At 53.2% G+C, this 16,378-nt stretch overlaps 1 protein-coding gene across 1 annotated transcript in view; it reads right to left on the reverse strand.

The window, feature by feature from the left end:
- syn3 (synapsin III) overlaps positions 1-16,378 on the reverse strand; it is a 53,021-nt gene that overhangs the window by 938 nt on the left and 35,705 nt on the right. The window contains exons 7-11 of the mRNA XM_029825687.1: positions 11,547-11,609; positions 9,357-9,499; positions 8,409-8,483; positions 8,171-8,273; positions 66-197 (exon numbers count right to left, since the gene is read on the reverse strand). Coding sequence (XP_029681547.1) covers positions 66-197; positions 8,171-8,273; positions 8,409-8,483; positions 9,357-9,499; positions 11,547-11,609 — 516 coding nt within the window. The remainder of the gene's footprint in view (positions 1-65; positions 198-8,170; positions 8,274-8,408; positions 8,484-9,356; positions 9,500-11,546; positions 11,610-16,378) is intronic.

The following is a 16,378-nucleotide window of genomic DNA, read 5'->3' on the forward strand; positions in this document are numbered from 1 at the left end:
ACGAAAGAAAAAAACACGCGTAAATGTACGGTCGCGCGTTTAAAAGCTCGTCAGCGACGGCGTACCTTGACAGACGACGGCTGAGGTGTGGAAACGCCCAGCAGCACTTGGGCCATCTTGTTGAGGACTAACTCTGCAATCAGCTGTTTGTCCTCCTCCACGTGCTCACCAATCAGGGGCATGGAGCTGTCCATCACCTGCAGGAGGACAATAAGGTTGGAGGGCTGAGCAGAGGCTCCAACAGCGCTACGTTTCTGTATACGTCCACTAGATGGCAGTATAGCACCCCTCATCGTGCAGCTGAGACCCCAGAGGGTGTCAGTGATGGACTCTGGTGTTCTGCATCATCCTGGAGAGGTTTCAGGACATAAAACTGAAATAAATTTGATTTAGTGCCGGATGCACTGAGCGTGACACCGAGTCCTCTGCCCGTTCCCATGCTCCTCAGGAAAAAACATCTCCTGCAGGGAAGCTCGGCACTTTTTACCCGCTTCCACTCAACGCTGGAACAGAGAGGGTGGAACATGACAGGACATCTCCACCAAAAATCGAAACGAGCGCGCCCTCGGCCCCATCTCGTGATAAATCACACGGGCTGGAGTTTAGAAAGAGAAGTTATAAATAGCTTCATTTTCAAGAGGGTAAATGTGGACGCAAACCTCATCTTTCAGGCCAACTGCTGTTTTTCTGCTCGTGTTCCCTCAGAATGGGTCGAGAACAGCAGCAGCAGATAAAACGTGACTCCCTCTCTAAACATTATGTTGGGCACAGACCACATCCACTGCCATCCACCGGCTTTTTTCTTCCAAATAAACAACGTGCCCACCAAACCAGATCCTCACGTGCACATTCATGTGCAGCCGGAGTAAAGATGCTCACCAGGCATGTGTCTCTGCCGTGCACGGGGCAAATAAACACAGCGCCTGCTCGTGTCAACAACCAGCCTTGGCTAACGCGTTAGCTCCGGCGTGGAAAACACAACTCTGGGATCAAAGGAGTAATCCCTTTACACCTGAGCCACGGCCGTCATGGCGTCACAGGTACAAAGGAAGCAGAGCAGTTCCAGCCAAACTTCCTCCTCGGGGTCATTCTGTTCTGCTGAGAACATCCATCCGTACCAGTCAGCCCTGCAGAAGCCTGTCCTTCCCTGTGGTCTTGGCGCTGGGGTGGGGCGTGGCACCGTGTTTTGGATGGTTGAGTCATGACCACAGGGGACAGAGCGGAGCTCTGGCAAGCATCCGTCAGGGCCCCGCTTCAAAACAGGGCCTGGGATCCACCCTGCTGATTTATTGGGATCCAGAGTCATCCAGCAGCAGGCGGGAGCTGCCACCGGCCTTCCCGTTCCTGGAACACGGAGGTGTTGTTCTGCACGTTTACTGAGCGACAGTGTTCAGCCTGGACAATAATTAAAACCCTGCATGGGAAAGTTGACAGAGTGCGACGAGACCATGTTGACTTGCAGGCAGGGTGAGATTTTACAGGAAGTTCTGGTTTATCTTTAAGACAACAGTGTTTCAGTGCTCCCTTATTAAAGGATAACAACATGTTTATCCAACATATTCCTTGTTTTGAATGAAACATGCACCTGCTGTGATGATGGAAACCACAGACGGCTGTGATTGGACGGAATTACAAGGTCTTAAAGGCCTAGATTTCCTTTAGTCTAGGTTGCCTCACAATCAGGAAGCCTCACAGGGTCTGAACCCCCTAAATTAATCACCACGGCAACCACGGAACAGGAGGAAACCTTGAGAAGAAGCTCGAGGGTGGGACCTACTGGGAATTCCCAGAGACCATCGGAATGAGCATTTTACGCTGCAGTGACATCACAGTTCCTGACTGGATCGACTGTTAATAACTATGTAATATAGGACATGACATTCTTTAAAGTTAGATTTCAGATGGAAAAACAAGTGGTGTTGTGACTCCTACTCTGGCCCCACCTCCTCCTGGGCAATCAGCTCAACCACCACCACCTGGGCCCTCTCCTGCAGCTGCACCCAATCCGCCCAAACGACTCTGCACCCATAAAAGGCCCCTATGCACTCAGGCCAGTGCTTGATCTTACTGATGTTTTTGGCAACACGTCCCGTGGACCCAGCATCTCTCCAGGCTCCCCAGCGACTCCCTGCGTCTCCCTGCGTCTTCCAGAGACTCCTCTGCAACCTTCCTAGCCCCTCTTCCTCTGACCTCTTCCTCTTCCCCTTCCTCGGACGGATTTCTCCTATCCTCTGGACACTTGGACTCTCCCACAGACTCTCGCCCCTGGATCTCGAACTTGAGTTTACTTTTTTAATTCCCGTGTCTGTCTGCCTTCTTTGGGGTTCCGCCACACTTGACCGCCAGTCCTCTCGAGCGTAACAGAAAGATCAAGCCAAGATGAGTCAAGGTGGAACCCCGGGGCAGCCGGGCGACCCTAGGACCCCCACGTTACCCTCCCCCCTCGAAAGAAGAGTGGAGGCCCACTCTGCCCAGCTCTCCTCCCTTCAGTCGGAGCTAACCAAGGCCTTCCCCACAATCCAGGGGGAGATTTCCGAGCTCCAGAGCTCCTCCCAGACCACCTCCAGTACCCTGTCCGCCCTCTCCAACCAGATGTCCGCCATGGCAACCGTTTTGGCTTCCATTATTCAGAAGCTAGGCAGCGACCCCGGTGGGGCTGCTCCATCAGAACCATCTCTCCCGCTTTCTCCCCGAGCCGAGCCCAACCTTGCCAGCCCCCGTGTGTTCGGCGGGGATTTCGACCTGGGCAAGGGGTTCCTCCACCAATGTGAGCTGCTCTTCCGCCATCAGCCCTCCAGATTTGTTTCCGACGAGGCCAAGGTTGGATTTATAACCTCCCTCCTGGCCGACAAGGCATTGAGCTGGGCCATAGCTGCCGTCGACCTGGACCCCCGCCTCTCCTCAGACTACAGCGCCTTTCGACGGGAGTTCAAGGCTGTGTTCGAGCACCCCACCTACGGTGAAGACGCCGCGAGTCATCTGCTCGCTCTCCAGCAGGGGTCACGGTCAGTTGCGGAGTACACCCTTGAGTTCCGCATCCTGGCTGCAGAGAGCCGCTGGGGCGAGACCGCGCTCCGTAGCGTCTATCGACGGGGCCTGAGTGAGGCAATCAAGGACCTGATTGTGAGAGACCGCCCCTCGTCACTCAACGAGCTGATCACCCTCTCGCTCCAGATGGATGAACGACTACGGGAGCGCCGCCAGGAGCGCGCCCAACGTGTGGGCGGTTCTACCCGCCAACTCTCCCACCGCACTTCCTCTGTCCCTGACTTCTCCCTTACCAGCACTGCCGCCCCGCCTCCTCACATCCTCTTGCAATCCCCAGCTCACTCCTCCCCCAGAGTCGGAGAGGAACCCATGCAGATCGGCCGGTCCCGTCTTTCACGGCAGGAGCGGGAGCAAAGACTCCGAGACCAGTTGTGCCTGTACTGCGGAAACAACGGCCACTTCATCCAAGCCTGCCCCGTCCGACCAAAAGGGCCTGCTCACCAGTAGGGGGAGTACTGGTGAGCCGAGCTGTGATTCCCCAACCCACGGAGCAACACAACCGCCTCTTCCCCGCAACCCTCTCCTGGGATAAGGAGTCTATTCCGGTGAGTGTTCTCATTGACTCTGGGGCTGATGAGTCCCTGATGGACTTTTCTCTCGCGCGTCAAGCTGGCATTCCCCTGGTTCCTCTCGATCGCTCCCTGTCCCCCCAGGCGATCGATGGCCGCTCTCTGGGTAACATCACGCATCGCACCATCCCACTCACCCTAACACTCTCGGGTAATCACATAGAGAGTACACCTTTCCTGGTTTTGCACGCCCCCACCGCTCCACTCGTGTTAGGAAGACCGTGGTTGGAAAGGCACGACCCCCACATCTCATGGACTTCGGGTCGGATCCTGGGGTGGAGCGTGGCCTGTCATGCCAACTGCCTTCGCTCCGCCCCCTCTCCATCCAGTAATCCCAGGCCCGCGCTCACTCCCCCGGATCTCACTGGTGTTCCCCCTATCTACAATGATTTAGCCCCAGTGTTCAGTAAGGACAATGCTCTGTCCCTTCCCCCTCACCGGCCCTATGATTGCCCCATCGACCTCCTCCCCGGGGCTCCCTACCCCACGGGTCGACTTTACAATCTCTCCATCCCAGAGAAGGAGGTGATGCGCAACTACATCACTGAATCCCTTGCCTCTGGGATCATAAGACCATCGTCATCCCCCTTAGCTGCAGGTTTCTTCTTTGTAGCCAAGAAGGATGGCGGCCTGAGGCCCTGCATCGACTTCCGCAAACTTAACAACATCACCGTTAAGAACAAGTACCCTCTTCCCCTTATGAGTTCCACGTTCGAGCCTCTCACTCATGCCCGGGTGTTCACTAAGTTAGACCTCCGCAACGCTTACCACTTGGTGCGGATCAGGAAAGGGGACGAATGGAAGACCGCCTTCAACACACACCTCGGGCACTTCGAATACCTGGTCATGCCCTTCGGCCTCTCCAACGCCCCCGCCGTCTTCCAGGAGTTGGTCAACGATGTGCTCCGGGACATGATCAACGTCTTTGTGGTGGTCTACTTGGACGACATCTTGATCTTCTCCCGCACCATGGAGGAGCACCACCAGCATGTTCGCCTGGTCCTACAACGGCTTTTGGAGAACCGACTATTCATCAAAGCCGAGAAGTGCGTCTTCCACTCCGCCTCAGTGGGGTACCTCGGCTACATCGTGGAGGAGGGGCGGGTGCGCGCAGATCCGGCCAAGATCCAGGCTGTGGTGGAGTGGCCACGCCCCACCGACCGCACTCAGCTTCGCCGGTTCCTTGGGTTCGCCGGGTTCATCCGGCGGTTCATCAAAGGGTTCAGTCAAGTGGCTGCCCCTCTCTCCGCTCTCACCTCCACCTCGCGCCCTTTCGCCTGGACACCGGAGGCTGAGACCGCCTTCTCGGCCCTCAAGGACAGGTTCACGACGGCTCCGGTGCTCGCCCATCCAGACCCCGCTCGGCAGTTCATCGTCGAGGTCGATGCTTCGGACGCGGGCATCGGGGCAGTCCTCTCCCAGCGGTCCGAGGCAGACCAGAAGATTCACCCATGTGCCTACTTTTCCCGCCGTTTTGATCCGGCTGAACGAAATTACGATGTGGGCAACAGGGAACTTCTGGCGGTCTATGGAGCCTTGGTGGAGTGGAGACACTGGCTGGAGGGAGCAAAGCACCCGTTCCTTGTGTGGTCGGACCATAAGAACTTGACCTATGTGAGAACGGCCAAGAGACTCAATCCCAGACAGGGCCGCTGGGCTCTCTTCTTCAGTCGGTTTGATTTCACCCTCACTTTCCGTCCTGGTTCCAAGAATATCCGGGCTGATGCCCTCTCCCGCCAGTTTCCGGAGGAATTCCCCGGCGCCCCCAGGGACCCTGACACCATCGTTCCCCCGGCCCGGGTCATAGGGGTCATCTCCTGGCCGATCGAGACGGCCGTCGAGCAAGCCCAGAGAGACGAGCCAGATCCTGGGAACGGGCCTCAGGGCCGAATGTTCGTGCCTTCCTCCGTCCGGCCGCAGGTGCTAGAGTGGGGCCACTCCAGTTGTTTCGCCTGCCATCCGGGCGTGCGTCGGACGGCGGAGTTTGTGCAGCGGCGCTTCTGGTGGCCCAACCTCCAAGAGGATGTTCGGGAGTTTGTGGGCGCCTGCACGGTCTGTGCCCGCAGCAAGGCCTCCCATCGCTCGCCAGCAGGCCTTCTGCACCCCCTTCCCGTCCCCAGTCGACCCTGGTCTCACGTAGCCCTGGATTTTGTGACGGGCCTCCCCGTCTCGCAGGGGAACGACACCATCCTGACCATTGTGGACCGCTTCTCCAAGGGGGTCCACTTTGTCGCCCTCCCCAAACTCCCTTCTGCTGCAGAAACAGCTGAACTCCTGGTCTCCCACGTGGTACGTCTCCATGGGATCCCCCTTGACGTGGTCTCTGACCGTGGCCCCCAATTCACTTCTAGGGTGTGGCAGGCCTTCTGCAAGGGGATTGGGGCCACGGTCAGCCTGTCCTCTGGGTACCACCCCCAGTCCAACGGACAAGCCGAACGGGCCAACCAGGCTTTGGAGGCGGCCCTGCGCTGCGTGACCACCAGCAATCCTGCCTCCTGGTCCAAGTTCCTGCCGTGGGTGGAATACTCCCTCAACGCCATGGAGAGCTCTGCTACTGGTATGTCCCCCTTTCAATGTTTCCTGGGCTACCAACCCCCTCTGTTCCCCCAGCAGGAGCTGGAGATCGCAGTGCCGTCTACCAGGGCCCATCTCCGCCGATGTAGGCGCATCTGGAAGACTGCCCGCAAAGCCATCTTGCGGGCCACTGAGCAGTCCCGGCGTTCGGCCAACCGGCGAAGGAGGCCGGCCCCTGCTTACCGGCCTGGCCAGAAGGTCTGGCTGTTGGCCCGGGACCTGCCCCTCCAGACCTCGCAGACTTCCTCCAGAAAGCTGAACCCCCGCTACATTGGTCCATACACCATCTGCAGCATCGTCAACCCCTCTGCAGTCCGTTTGGATCTCCCTGCCGCCCTCAAGGTCCACCCGGTCTTCCACGTCTCGCTCATTAAACCCTTCTCCACCAGCCCCCTGTCCCCTCCTGCTCCGACTCCACCTCCCCCACAGGTCCTGTCGGACGGAGAGCCGGTGTGGAGCGTTAACAAGCTGCTGGCGGTCCGCCGACGGGGAAGGGGCTTCCAGTACCTGGTGGATTGGGTGGGTTACGGCCCCGAAGACCGGAGCTGGGTGCCCCCATCCTATCTCGCTGACCCCTCCCTCCTCGAAGACTTCTACCGGGAGCACCCGGATGCTCCTGGGCGGTCGTCCGGTGCCTCCCGTAAGGGGGGGGGTACTGTTGTGACTCCTACTCTGGCCCCACCTCCTCCTGGGCAATCAGCTCAACCACCACCACCTGGGCCCTCTCCTGCAGCTGCACCCAATCCGCCCAAACGACTCTGCACCCATAAAAGGCCCCTATGCACTCAGGCCAGTGCTTGATCTTACTGATGTTTTTGGCAACACGTCCCGTGGACCCAGCATCTCTCCAGGCTCCCCAGCGACTCCCTGCGTCTCCCTGCGTCTTCCAGAGACTCCTCTGCAACCTTCCTAGCCCCTCTTCCTCTGACCTCTTCCTCTTCCCCTTCCTCGGACGGATTTCTCCTATCCTCTGGACACTTGGACTCTCCCACAGACTCTCGCCCCTGGATCTCGAACTTGAGTTTACTTTTTTAATTCCCGTGTCTGTCTGCCTTCTTTGGGGTTCCGCCACACTTGACCGCCAGTCCTCTCGAGCGTAACAAGTGGTGGTAGAACCGATAGTTAAAGCACCATTCTGAGGGTCACTTCCTGCCCCCAGTCAGGTCACCTGAAGGGTTTGGGGGCGTTGAGTGTTTGCGACACGCTTCGTGTCGTTCCCTATCCGGGGCTGCGTCACGCCGCCTGACAAGGCCATGAAATCTCCCATCATGCTCGGCTGCTCGTCTATAAATGAATAAAAGGAGGTAAAACTCTCCGTATTTCTGATCAGAGTGAGCTGTCACGGCTGATGTCTTTGTCTGGAACCAAAGGCAGATTCCCACCGTGATGGGCCGACAGCTCTTTCCAGTCATACTTAATTAAATTTTATCAGGCTGACGTGCTCCAGAGAGACAGAGCGGTAGAGGAGGAGGAAGAGGAGGAGGAGGAGGAGGAGGAACATTGTTAGATGACTGTGTCACCAGTTTCTGTCCTGACAGTCCAGCTCTAAAACTGCACATCTCAGGGGAGCTGGTAGGTGTTTCCTGAGATAGCTCGAGCTTTGGATACTGAGCTCACCTACGGACAGACAGCCAGAGCGGTGGTCAGCCTAAATATGGACTCTGCGTCCTCTGATGAGACGACACACTCCCCCGTGCTAAAAATAATGCAGATTAGCCACGATGACACAAGCCTTCTCTAGAAAATTCCCCGACTCTCACTCCTTCACATGTGACTGGGATGGACGGAACAAGTCTGCAACACCTTCCCAACGCTAAAGAGTCCTTCACCCTCGATCGGTCCCAACAGGTCCAAACGTTGGCGCGACCACATCCCCAGCTGGGAGCCAGACGCCGTTTTCTTCCGTGGCCTGTTTGGGCTACAGCCTACGTTCACCCTTCCCTCCTCACTTTTCACCCACTTTCTTCTAAAAACCTGACCTCGATGATGTAGTCGTTGCCGTCTTTTCCGTGCACGGCCTTCACGGCGCAAATGTCGAGGCCGCCAAACATCTCAGCGCAGGAGTCCACCCACTGCCGATATCTGGAACACAGTGACCCCAGGAACAGATAAGGCGTGGCGCTGAATCAGCAGTAATCTCCGGAGATACAGAATCAGGGAGGGCGGGCGCGCCGACCGCGGAGGCCAAAGCTGCGCCGCGTCACGCCGGCGGCGCACCTGTCAGTCATGGCGATCTGCTCCAGCATGGCCGAACCTGTGTTGGCCTTCCAGTTCCCAGAAATGGATGTCCTCCTGCGAAAGAGATAAAAGAAAAATCACTCGTAGCTCATTACTGAAGCCCGCGGGAGCAGCGCTCATCGCTTGATCAGCGATGACGAACCGCCATCCACACCTACACCATGTTTATGTCATGACATGTTTTCAGGGCGAAGCCGGCGGATAAATCCAGATGAGATAAGGCTTTGGCCGCCGCGTCCCTCCACTTCCAGCCCAGTAAATGTTTAGATGTGGAGCCTTGGAAGTGGAGAGGGCGTCGACTGGGGCCCTTTGTTGCTGCACGCTCGGCTGCAGCTTAATACGAGGCGCTGCTGCGTCCAAATGGGCGTGTGCACGTTTACAGGAACAATCTGAGCCAAAGCTGGCTCGTTTATCGCTGATGTGATTAATAGAACACAAATGTTTACGCACATTTAATTAGCTTACTTAGGTGACACTCATCAGGCTGGAGTATGAACTCACATAAATGTGGAGTTTCTGCTTCATTTCAACTACTTTTAGTTTTCCAAAGCTTAGTTGTGTTTTGGGATCAAATTCCCTGATCCTCCACTGCCTTCCTCTGACATCCCAACACTCCAACCTCCGTGTCTGCCTGCAGCTACGTCCGTGGGGGTTAAAGGTCACCTGTGAAACTGCTCACTGTGGAAAGAACCCACAGGGTTCGGTCTGACCGGGTTCGGTCTGACCGCAGAGCTCTCGTCCGCCACTTCTTTTCCTCTGCTTCGCGTGATTGGCAGCAAAGCTCAGGCAGTTCGAGGCTACGGAGCCGAGCTGTAGCGGAGGAGGCGTGCGCCCAGACGGGGATTTTAGCAGCTTTGGTGGTGGTTTGATATCTGGAGCTCCAGCTAAAGCACATCAGGAAGTAAAGAGGAGTTTTAAAACTCTTACATGTAAGCCTTGTAGTTGCTGCCAATCTTCTGGATGCGGATGTCGTACTTGGACTGCACGTAGGGCTCGGTGGTGGCGTACGTCCCGGCCAAGGCCACCACGCTGATGATGTCCTGGAAGTCCTGCTGGTTTTCAATTTTGATCTGTGGGGACGGATAACGTTCATTAGCCAGCGGCTAATTTACGAATTCCGCGGCGCTGACGCCGGCTCCGGCTCCTCGGGATGCCACAGGAATTTCACACTCGCAGGACGCTGGGATAATGAGGAGGGCCTGGATGGAAACATTGCCAGGGGTGGCAGTGTTTACCTCACCCCCCCCCCAATCACCACCACCACCACCACCACCACCGACGAGCGATTATAGCGCAGACACAGGCGACGAGGAAATGATGTAATGGGAGAATGGCAACACAAAACCCGGCTCTTGCGTAATACTCGCAGGTATCCTCACGAAAAGGTTCAGATAATGAGGCAACAATGAGGTGTGACGCTGTAAAATGAAAAGAAGCAACTACTGTGCGAGGCTCCCAGGGGAAAGTGGGAAGCGTTGCCTTTAATCCAGAGTTTATGCCGGATAAAAAGGCTCCTGTGACATCGTTTATCACCTGCGGACAGCTTTCTCTTCTTCAGGGAGCTTTTTCTGTGCTCTCCCTTCACAGGAAGAGTGGGTCCAAAGTTTCCACTCACTCGTCACCATTCCTGTTACTGGTATCTGCCCAGTTCTACGCATTGATGGGAACTGGGACCTGAAATAAACAGAAACCAGACAAAGGATCTGGGAGGTTCTGGTTGCTCGCCTGGGGTTGAAAGTCACCACAGTGTTGGGGTCACAGCTGGAGCGCTGAAAGAGTCAAATCATGCGATTCCGGTCTTCGGGCGTGTCTTAAAATAAAAGACGGACACATTGATGGACGTTAGATCTGTGGTTGGGGGGGTTAGAGTTCCCTATATGCTTCGGGGGCATTACTGGGATTATTCAGCGCCAGTCTTGGGTGCTTCACCTAATTCCCCGGACCGTTCAGGAATGGGAGTTGCACATTAGGTCCGTCCTCAAATTATGAATCTGGGGTTAATTTCCTGGCTCGGAATGATCAGTAGATGAGCAGGAAGGTCAAAGCATGAGAGTAGCCTCGAAATATAAAGGCAAATATTTTGTATTTTTGAACTTGTATTAGATCAAATCTATGGGTTGATCCAGTATGTGGGTCTACAGAAGGGAAAATAGGTATATTAGATGCTTTGTGTGGTCCTGAGAAAGACTTTAATGGCACTTTTAGAGCTTTAATTTACTTTCACACACAAACCCTTAATACCCCGCCAAAAATAAGTGGCCATTGTCAGGGTGGAGCCAAGAACGGAGCATTTCACAACGGGGCGAAACGTCGTCACCGTGGAGGAAAAACCCTGCATAAAGAGTGAGAAGGTAGTGAGGCAATAAAAGAAAGTTTAACTGTCTGAAAGAGGAGCAGCATCTTTGATGGTTAGCATGCGCAAATAAACAGTCTTTTAACTCTGATGGCTAATAAAACTGGAACGCTTCTGAGAAACCACATGAGAAGCTATTGCACCGCAAATGTAATTCTGAAATGAATTAGGAGTTTCATTTCATTTAAGCTGTGAAAATATATGCAAAAAAGAAAAATCTATTTTGGGACAGTTTATTTAAAAAAAAGATCTGCCAGTAATCCAACACTCACTAGTTTCTCAAGCGTTCCAGTTTAGGCCAGTTTAGCACCTCAATTCCACCGGTTCCACCTGAAACACTGAAACGGCGACGGCCTTCATCCCAGATGTTCCCGTCTGTGAGGTCTGAGGGGTTAAACCAGGACCCGCTACGAGACGCCCTGCCAAGTTCCCCTTCAGCCTTTTGGGAAATTCTGTAACATGTCTGGCTTCTGAACAGGAAACCGAGCCCGTGCTGAAAGACGAGGCCCAGAGACATATGGCGCGTCTGCCTGGCCCGATCGGCTCCCGGGACACTTCTCATCCCGCACCGTCCCATTCCAACCAGTCGTGTGACTGATTAGGACTCACTGCTGGGGCCAATTATGCGTTTGTTTTCGATTCATTTTGGATAAATACAAGTAGATGGTGAGTTTGAGGTGTGTCCACAGGCGGCTCTTCGTCTCTCATCCACACGAGTGGATGAATTATGGAAATACAGGATGAATTATCCCCCCCAAACTCACCTTTCCCATGCCAGCGTGGGCGTGTCCCATCTTGACCACCACAGGGAACGAAGGGCTCGTTACCTGGAGACAAGGACAAGGTGAGATGATGTGGTAGGACAGTGTTGTTTGTTGCAGTTCTTTTTCACGTGTGCCTGAAACAGGGTGAGGTCGTCCTGGTGACTAAGCTTTTCGAGCAGCGCTGCCAAATCCAGCGAGCGGCGGACCGAGCTGCCTGGTCGTGGCCTCGTGGCCAGAGTTGCCTCAACATCAGCAAAGGAAAACGTCAACCTCAGGACTGATACTTCAAGAGCAACAAGAAAATAGAAGCTGGGGGATTGAAAGTGTCAACTGTTTGGAAAGGCTTGTCACACTCGCTCTTGACATTCAGAAGTGCACTTTCCAAAAATGCGGGAAGACGGACGTGCGGTGAAAGCCAGACGGGGAGAGACGACCAAAAGAGGAAGAAAAATCCCCTCGCCGTTGATTTGAAGTGTCTGGATCTGTGGCCTTGTCAAGAAAGTGCTTTGGTTCTCCCTCGGTGAAAAAGCTGTACAGTTTAGGAAACACGGTGGAGTCAGAAAATTGGTTTATTCCACCAGAGAGCGAAGTTCTCCGGGCTGTTGGGAGGAATCAGACAGGCCACAGACGTGCCTTCTCTGATTTTCTGTAAAATGGAAGTGAGTGTAACATCAACAGATTACAACCTTCAAACCTCCCTGTGGTTTAAACGCCCTCTGATAAATCCACAGATAGGTTTGTAAGCCAGATGGAATCTGAGAGGGACTTTTCCAACCCTCAGAAAGCATTTTCCCAATGCGGCGATGCCCGTTTATGTAAGGGACTCTGGTTCACAGCCTTTAGGAAAAACAGCATTTGTCACCATTTACAGTTGTTTTGTTGCAGATGCAGCACACACACACACACACACACACACACGCACACACACAATTCCTGTTTATCCTCAGATTATCCAGTTTTATGTTAGCATAACGAGCAGGTTTCACACACGCGAGTGTTGCTAAATGCTCTTCCTTGACTATTTTCCCAACATCCCAAGTTTCACAGTCTTTATCGGAGTGAAAACAGGCCGGTGAAGCTCACAGGCTGCACACAGGAAGGCGACGCAGGCTCCAAAGCCTGCGGAGGACAGTGGAGTCTGGAGCAGGGTTGCACATCCTAAAGCGCCGTTAGCTTGTGTTGTGCTGAATCTTGGACAGACATCAAGCTGTTGGAGGGCGTGTGCGGTGCTTCTGTCAACAGGTTCTGACAGTAAAAGGCTTGGCCAGCACACAGCCAAGATTAAATGTTCTCTAATTGCTTCTATTATCACTTTAGAAGTGCCAAATAGAGAAGGGAAGCTCCATTCAGGTCCAGCAACAATATTCATGACTTTCTCCTTATTTCTCAGCCCTGGGAAATTAATTTTGCTTTCATCACCTTCTCAAAGCAACGTGTAGCTCTTTTACTAATATTCAAACATGTTTCACTTTCCGGGCCAAGGCCAAAGTCCAGTGACTGGAGAGAACTCCTCAGGCATGGGTCACGTTAGTCTGAGAGGTCTGAGATGTCGCAGGTATCTGAGAAGAGCGCTGTCGTGACCCGGTGTGAAGGTGTGTCCGTCTCCTGGAGAATGTGTTTTTGGGTTGAAAGGACCAGACGCCCACTCTGTCTGGACACGGTGCTTCCAGTCATTCCCATCAATGGAGAATGTTGAACGTGCCGGGGAGAGGACGACCACATCCTCTGCCCGAGGTGGAACTGCAGCGTCAGGCTGGAAACGTGCGATCAGTGTTGTCTTCTGGTGGTCTCCCTCACCGCGGAGAAATGCACTGTCACTGGTATTCCAATCAGGAGGAGAACATAAACACAGGGCTGCCAGAGGACCCAAACACACACCAGCATGTAAACCATGATGTAACCCCTGCTGTTGCTGCCTGATCGTCTGCGCCGTCCCAGACTGGTTGCTGCCTGTTTACCAGCGTTAAACTGAACTATAAACCTCAGAACACTAAACCTTTCACAGGAAAGTGACCACACGCCGAACAAGGATCAATGCAGTAACCACGGCAACGGGGGTACGTCGATATTCTGACTTCTGGACTCTTTGTAATTTCGCTACCTCTCTTTTGGTTGAAAGGTTTATTTATTATTTGCAGGATCTGATGAAAGAGCGGCGTAAAGCTGCGGGTGCACAGTTAACGTATATGGAAATTCTTCACAAGACTGTTCAACAAAAGAATTCCCACACGTTAAAAAAGGCATCTGGACTCTCAGATGTGGAGGACTTGGTTAAACAGTTGAAATTTGCTTCCTGGCACAGAGCCTCTCATGTGGCCGAGACGCTGACATATTGCATAAGAGGCCTATTATACGGTGGGCGATGTTAAAGTCATTTTGTTCACCTTTATTTACAGTAAAAGTACCAGTAAACGAGCAGACCCGACACGTGATTTGAATAGTTCAGGGAAGCCCATCCACGCCCATGTTTGCCCCCTCCCTCTTTATATTCGGTGTTTTAAGTGAGTCACGCGTTTGTGGTTCAAGTCAGTGTCTGGCGTGAGTCAAGCTTCCAATAACATTAAAACACCATGCAACATCCACCAACCAAGTTTTCCATACAGCAGGAATTACAGGGGGCCGTCTGTATCCTGTCCATGTCCACTTTCCTTTTGTACCTGCACGTTTAAAAACATGACGCAGCACCTGATGCAGCTACGTGCATTTCCAGGATGAAAGCATCGCAGAAGCAAATAATGGGCCATTTCTGGACCTGATGAGGACGGAGAAGATGCCACATCAAGGGAAAGACATGAGGTGATGATTTGGCCACAGCAGAAGAACCAGACCTGGAAGACAGACCCTGGTGGCTTTGCAGTCATGGTTCCTGTACTTATTCTTCAGTTGTTTTCAAGCTAACACGATTGTTCTGGGAATCTTTTCACACAGCAAAGTCCGATATTACTGTTGGATATTTGTAGGGGTGTAGTTTGGGCACACCTGACACCTTCACACACCTTTAAGCTATTCTTGATTTCATTCCCTGCTGTACACTGCAGTATTCCTAAAGCTAACTAGAGCTAACTTCCTCTGACCGTTTACCCTCACATTTTACAAGTTTGACAAAGGCAACATAAACTCACAGACAGTAGCTCCTGGATACCCACTCAGAACAGACACGTTCAATGTGTCATCGTCACGGAAACCCCTTCGGGGACAACATCTGCCTGCTAACCTCACATGCTCATGTTATAAGTGGGCATATACACTCAAAGCGTGCTAATTACTGTTGTGGAATTTGAGCTCATCTGGCTTTCATTAGGGGTCTGTCGTATATTTCCAGGAGCCATACATCTGTCTGTATTCCGAGGATGGAAGTTTCCACGTGCACACACCCGACGACAGCGAATTAGAAGCTACGGAGGTGGTTGGTAGCATCCTGTCGTCGCCACCTGTTTCCTCGTTACATGTTGCGGAGTTAATGCGACTCCTCCTTCACCGCCAGTTGGAGGTCCGTATCGCTCGTTCCTGGCAAATTAGGCACCAGCATCACGAGCTGATCCAACTACGAGAGCTAGGAACCTGCTTCTTTGCAGACGACTGCATGTTGTTTATTTCTCCGGGATCTTGTGAAGCTTCTGCGGTTCCATTTTACAAGAGTACAACATAAGTATAGTTTTCAGGCTACATTGTTTATGAGCTGTGGCTGGAGAACAGTTGCTCCAGTGATCAGAAGGTTGCTGGTTCCATCCTTGAGGCCTGCCGTCTCCGATGCTGTGTCTGCATTGTGTGAAGGCCCACCGTGGACAAAACTGGGTGGTCAAAATAAAGAGGAGGTCGCCACAAATCCATTCACATATTTTGCTAAACGAGTTACACATGGTCAGACTGTCTGATCCTGATGTGGACGATCTCCGTGGTGATCTAATATTACAGATGTTGACCAGCACAATTCAATAAGAGAAGACAGAAACTCCTGGTTAACTAGCAGATTCTGTGAAAGCAGTTATTTCATGTCTCTGCTCCTACTGTAATGGGGACCTGAACATGCCTTATTAACGCTAATCAATTCACTAACCCACATTCCCGTTTCAGAGGAAAGGGGACAGACAGGCCTCAGGCATGCCAGTCCTGCAAAAACCATCAGCGCTGTGCCACATTCTTTTTTTCTCTTCGATTTTTCCAGGGATCCAGCCGTGTTGCGTCTCCGAGAGGGGCTGGGGGAAGCCGAAATTGCGGCTCGACTTCCCTGTCCTGAAGTCTGACTGGAATCTTTAGCTCAGTGATACGTCCGTCACGGATCCGAGTGTTTACTCCAACCTTGCTGCGAGGGGGGCTGTACCAGCAGTTTCTGAATGAACACTAAAGGTCCCTTCCTGTGTAAAGGGCTTCCAGACCTTCATCGAGTCCGCTTGATGAAATTCAAGCTGCCTCTTTATAGAATTCCTTCCAGCTCTTCGTCCCGCCACAGTATCCGGTTCACATACAGATACTGTACATTAAAGGAAGGAAGCGAGACGCTTAAAATATGCAACTTCATTGCAGAAGCGGGGTTCTTTTGGGCTCCCAGGAACAGTAGCAGCTTTCCTCATCTTAAACGAACCTTCCCTTAAAGTTTCCACCAGCGACCTGAAAATAAACCAGGAATTGGAATGAATTCATTCTCCATTAAGTGCGTGCCCGCGGGAGGCCGGCGCCCCAGACGTGGACATCAAAACGGCCTGTTTCCAGCTGTGGCTTTGGGGACGGCTCATGAGACGCGGCAGAGATGCTACTTTTGATAACCATATTTTTAGATCGAGTGTGACCCGCTCTCGGAGGACATCATTATGTGAGCAGATGCTGGTTATAGA

Source organism: Takifugu rubripes, chromosome 18 (assembly GCF_901000725.2).
Source record: "Takifugu rubripes chromosome 18, fTakRub1.2, whole genome shotgun sequence".
Classification (NCBI taxonomy): domain Eukaryota; kingdom Metazoa; phylum Chordata; class Actinopteri; order Tetraodontiformes; family Tetraodontidae; genus Takifugu; species Takifugu rubripes.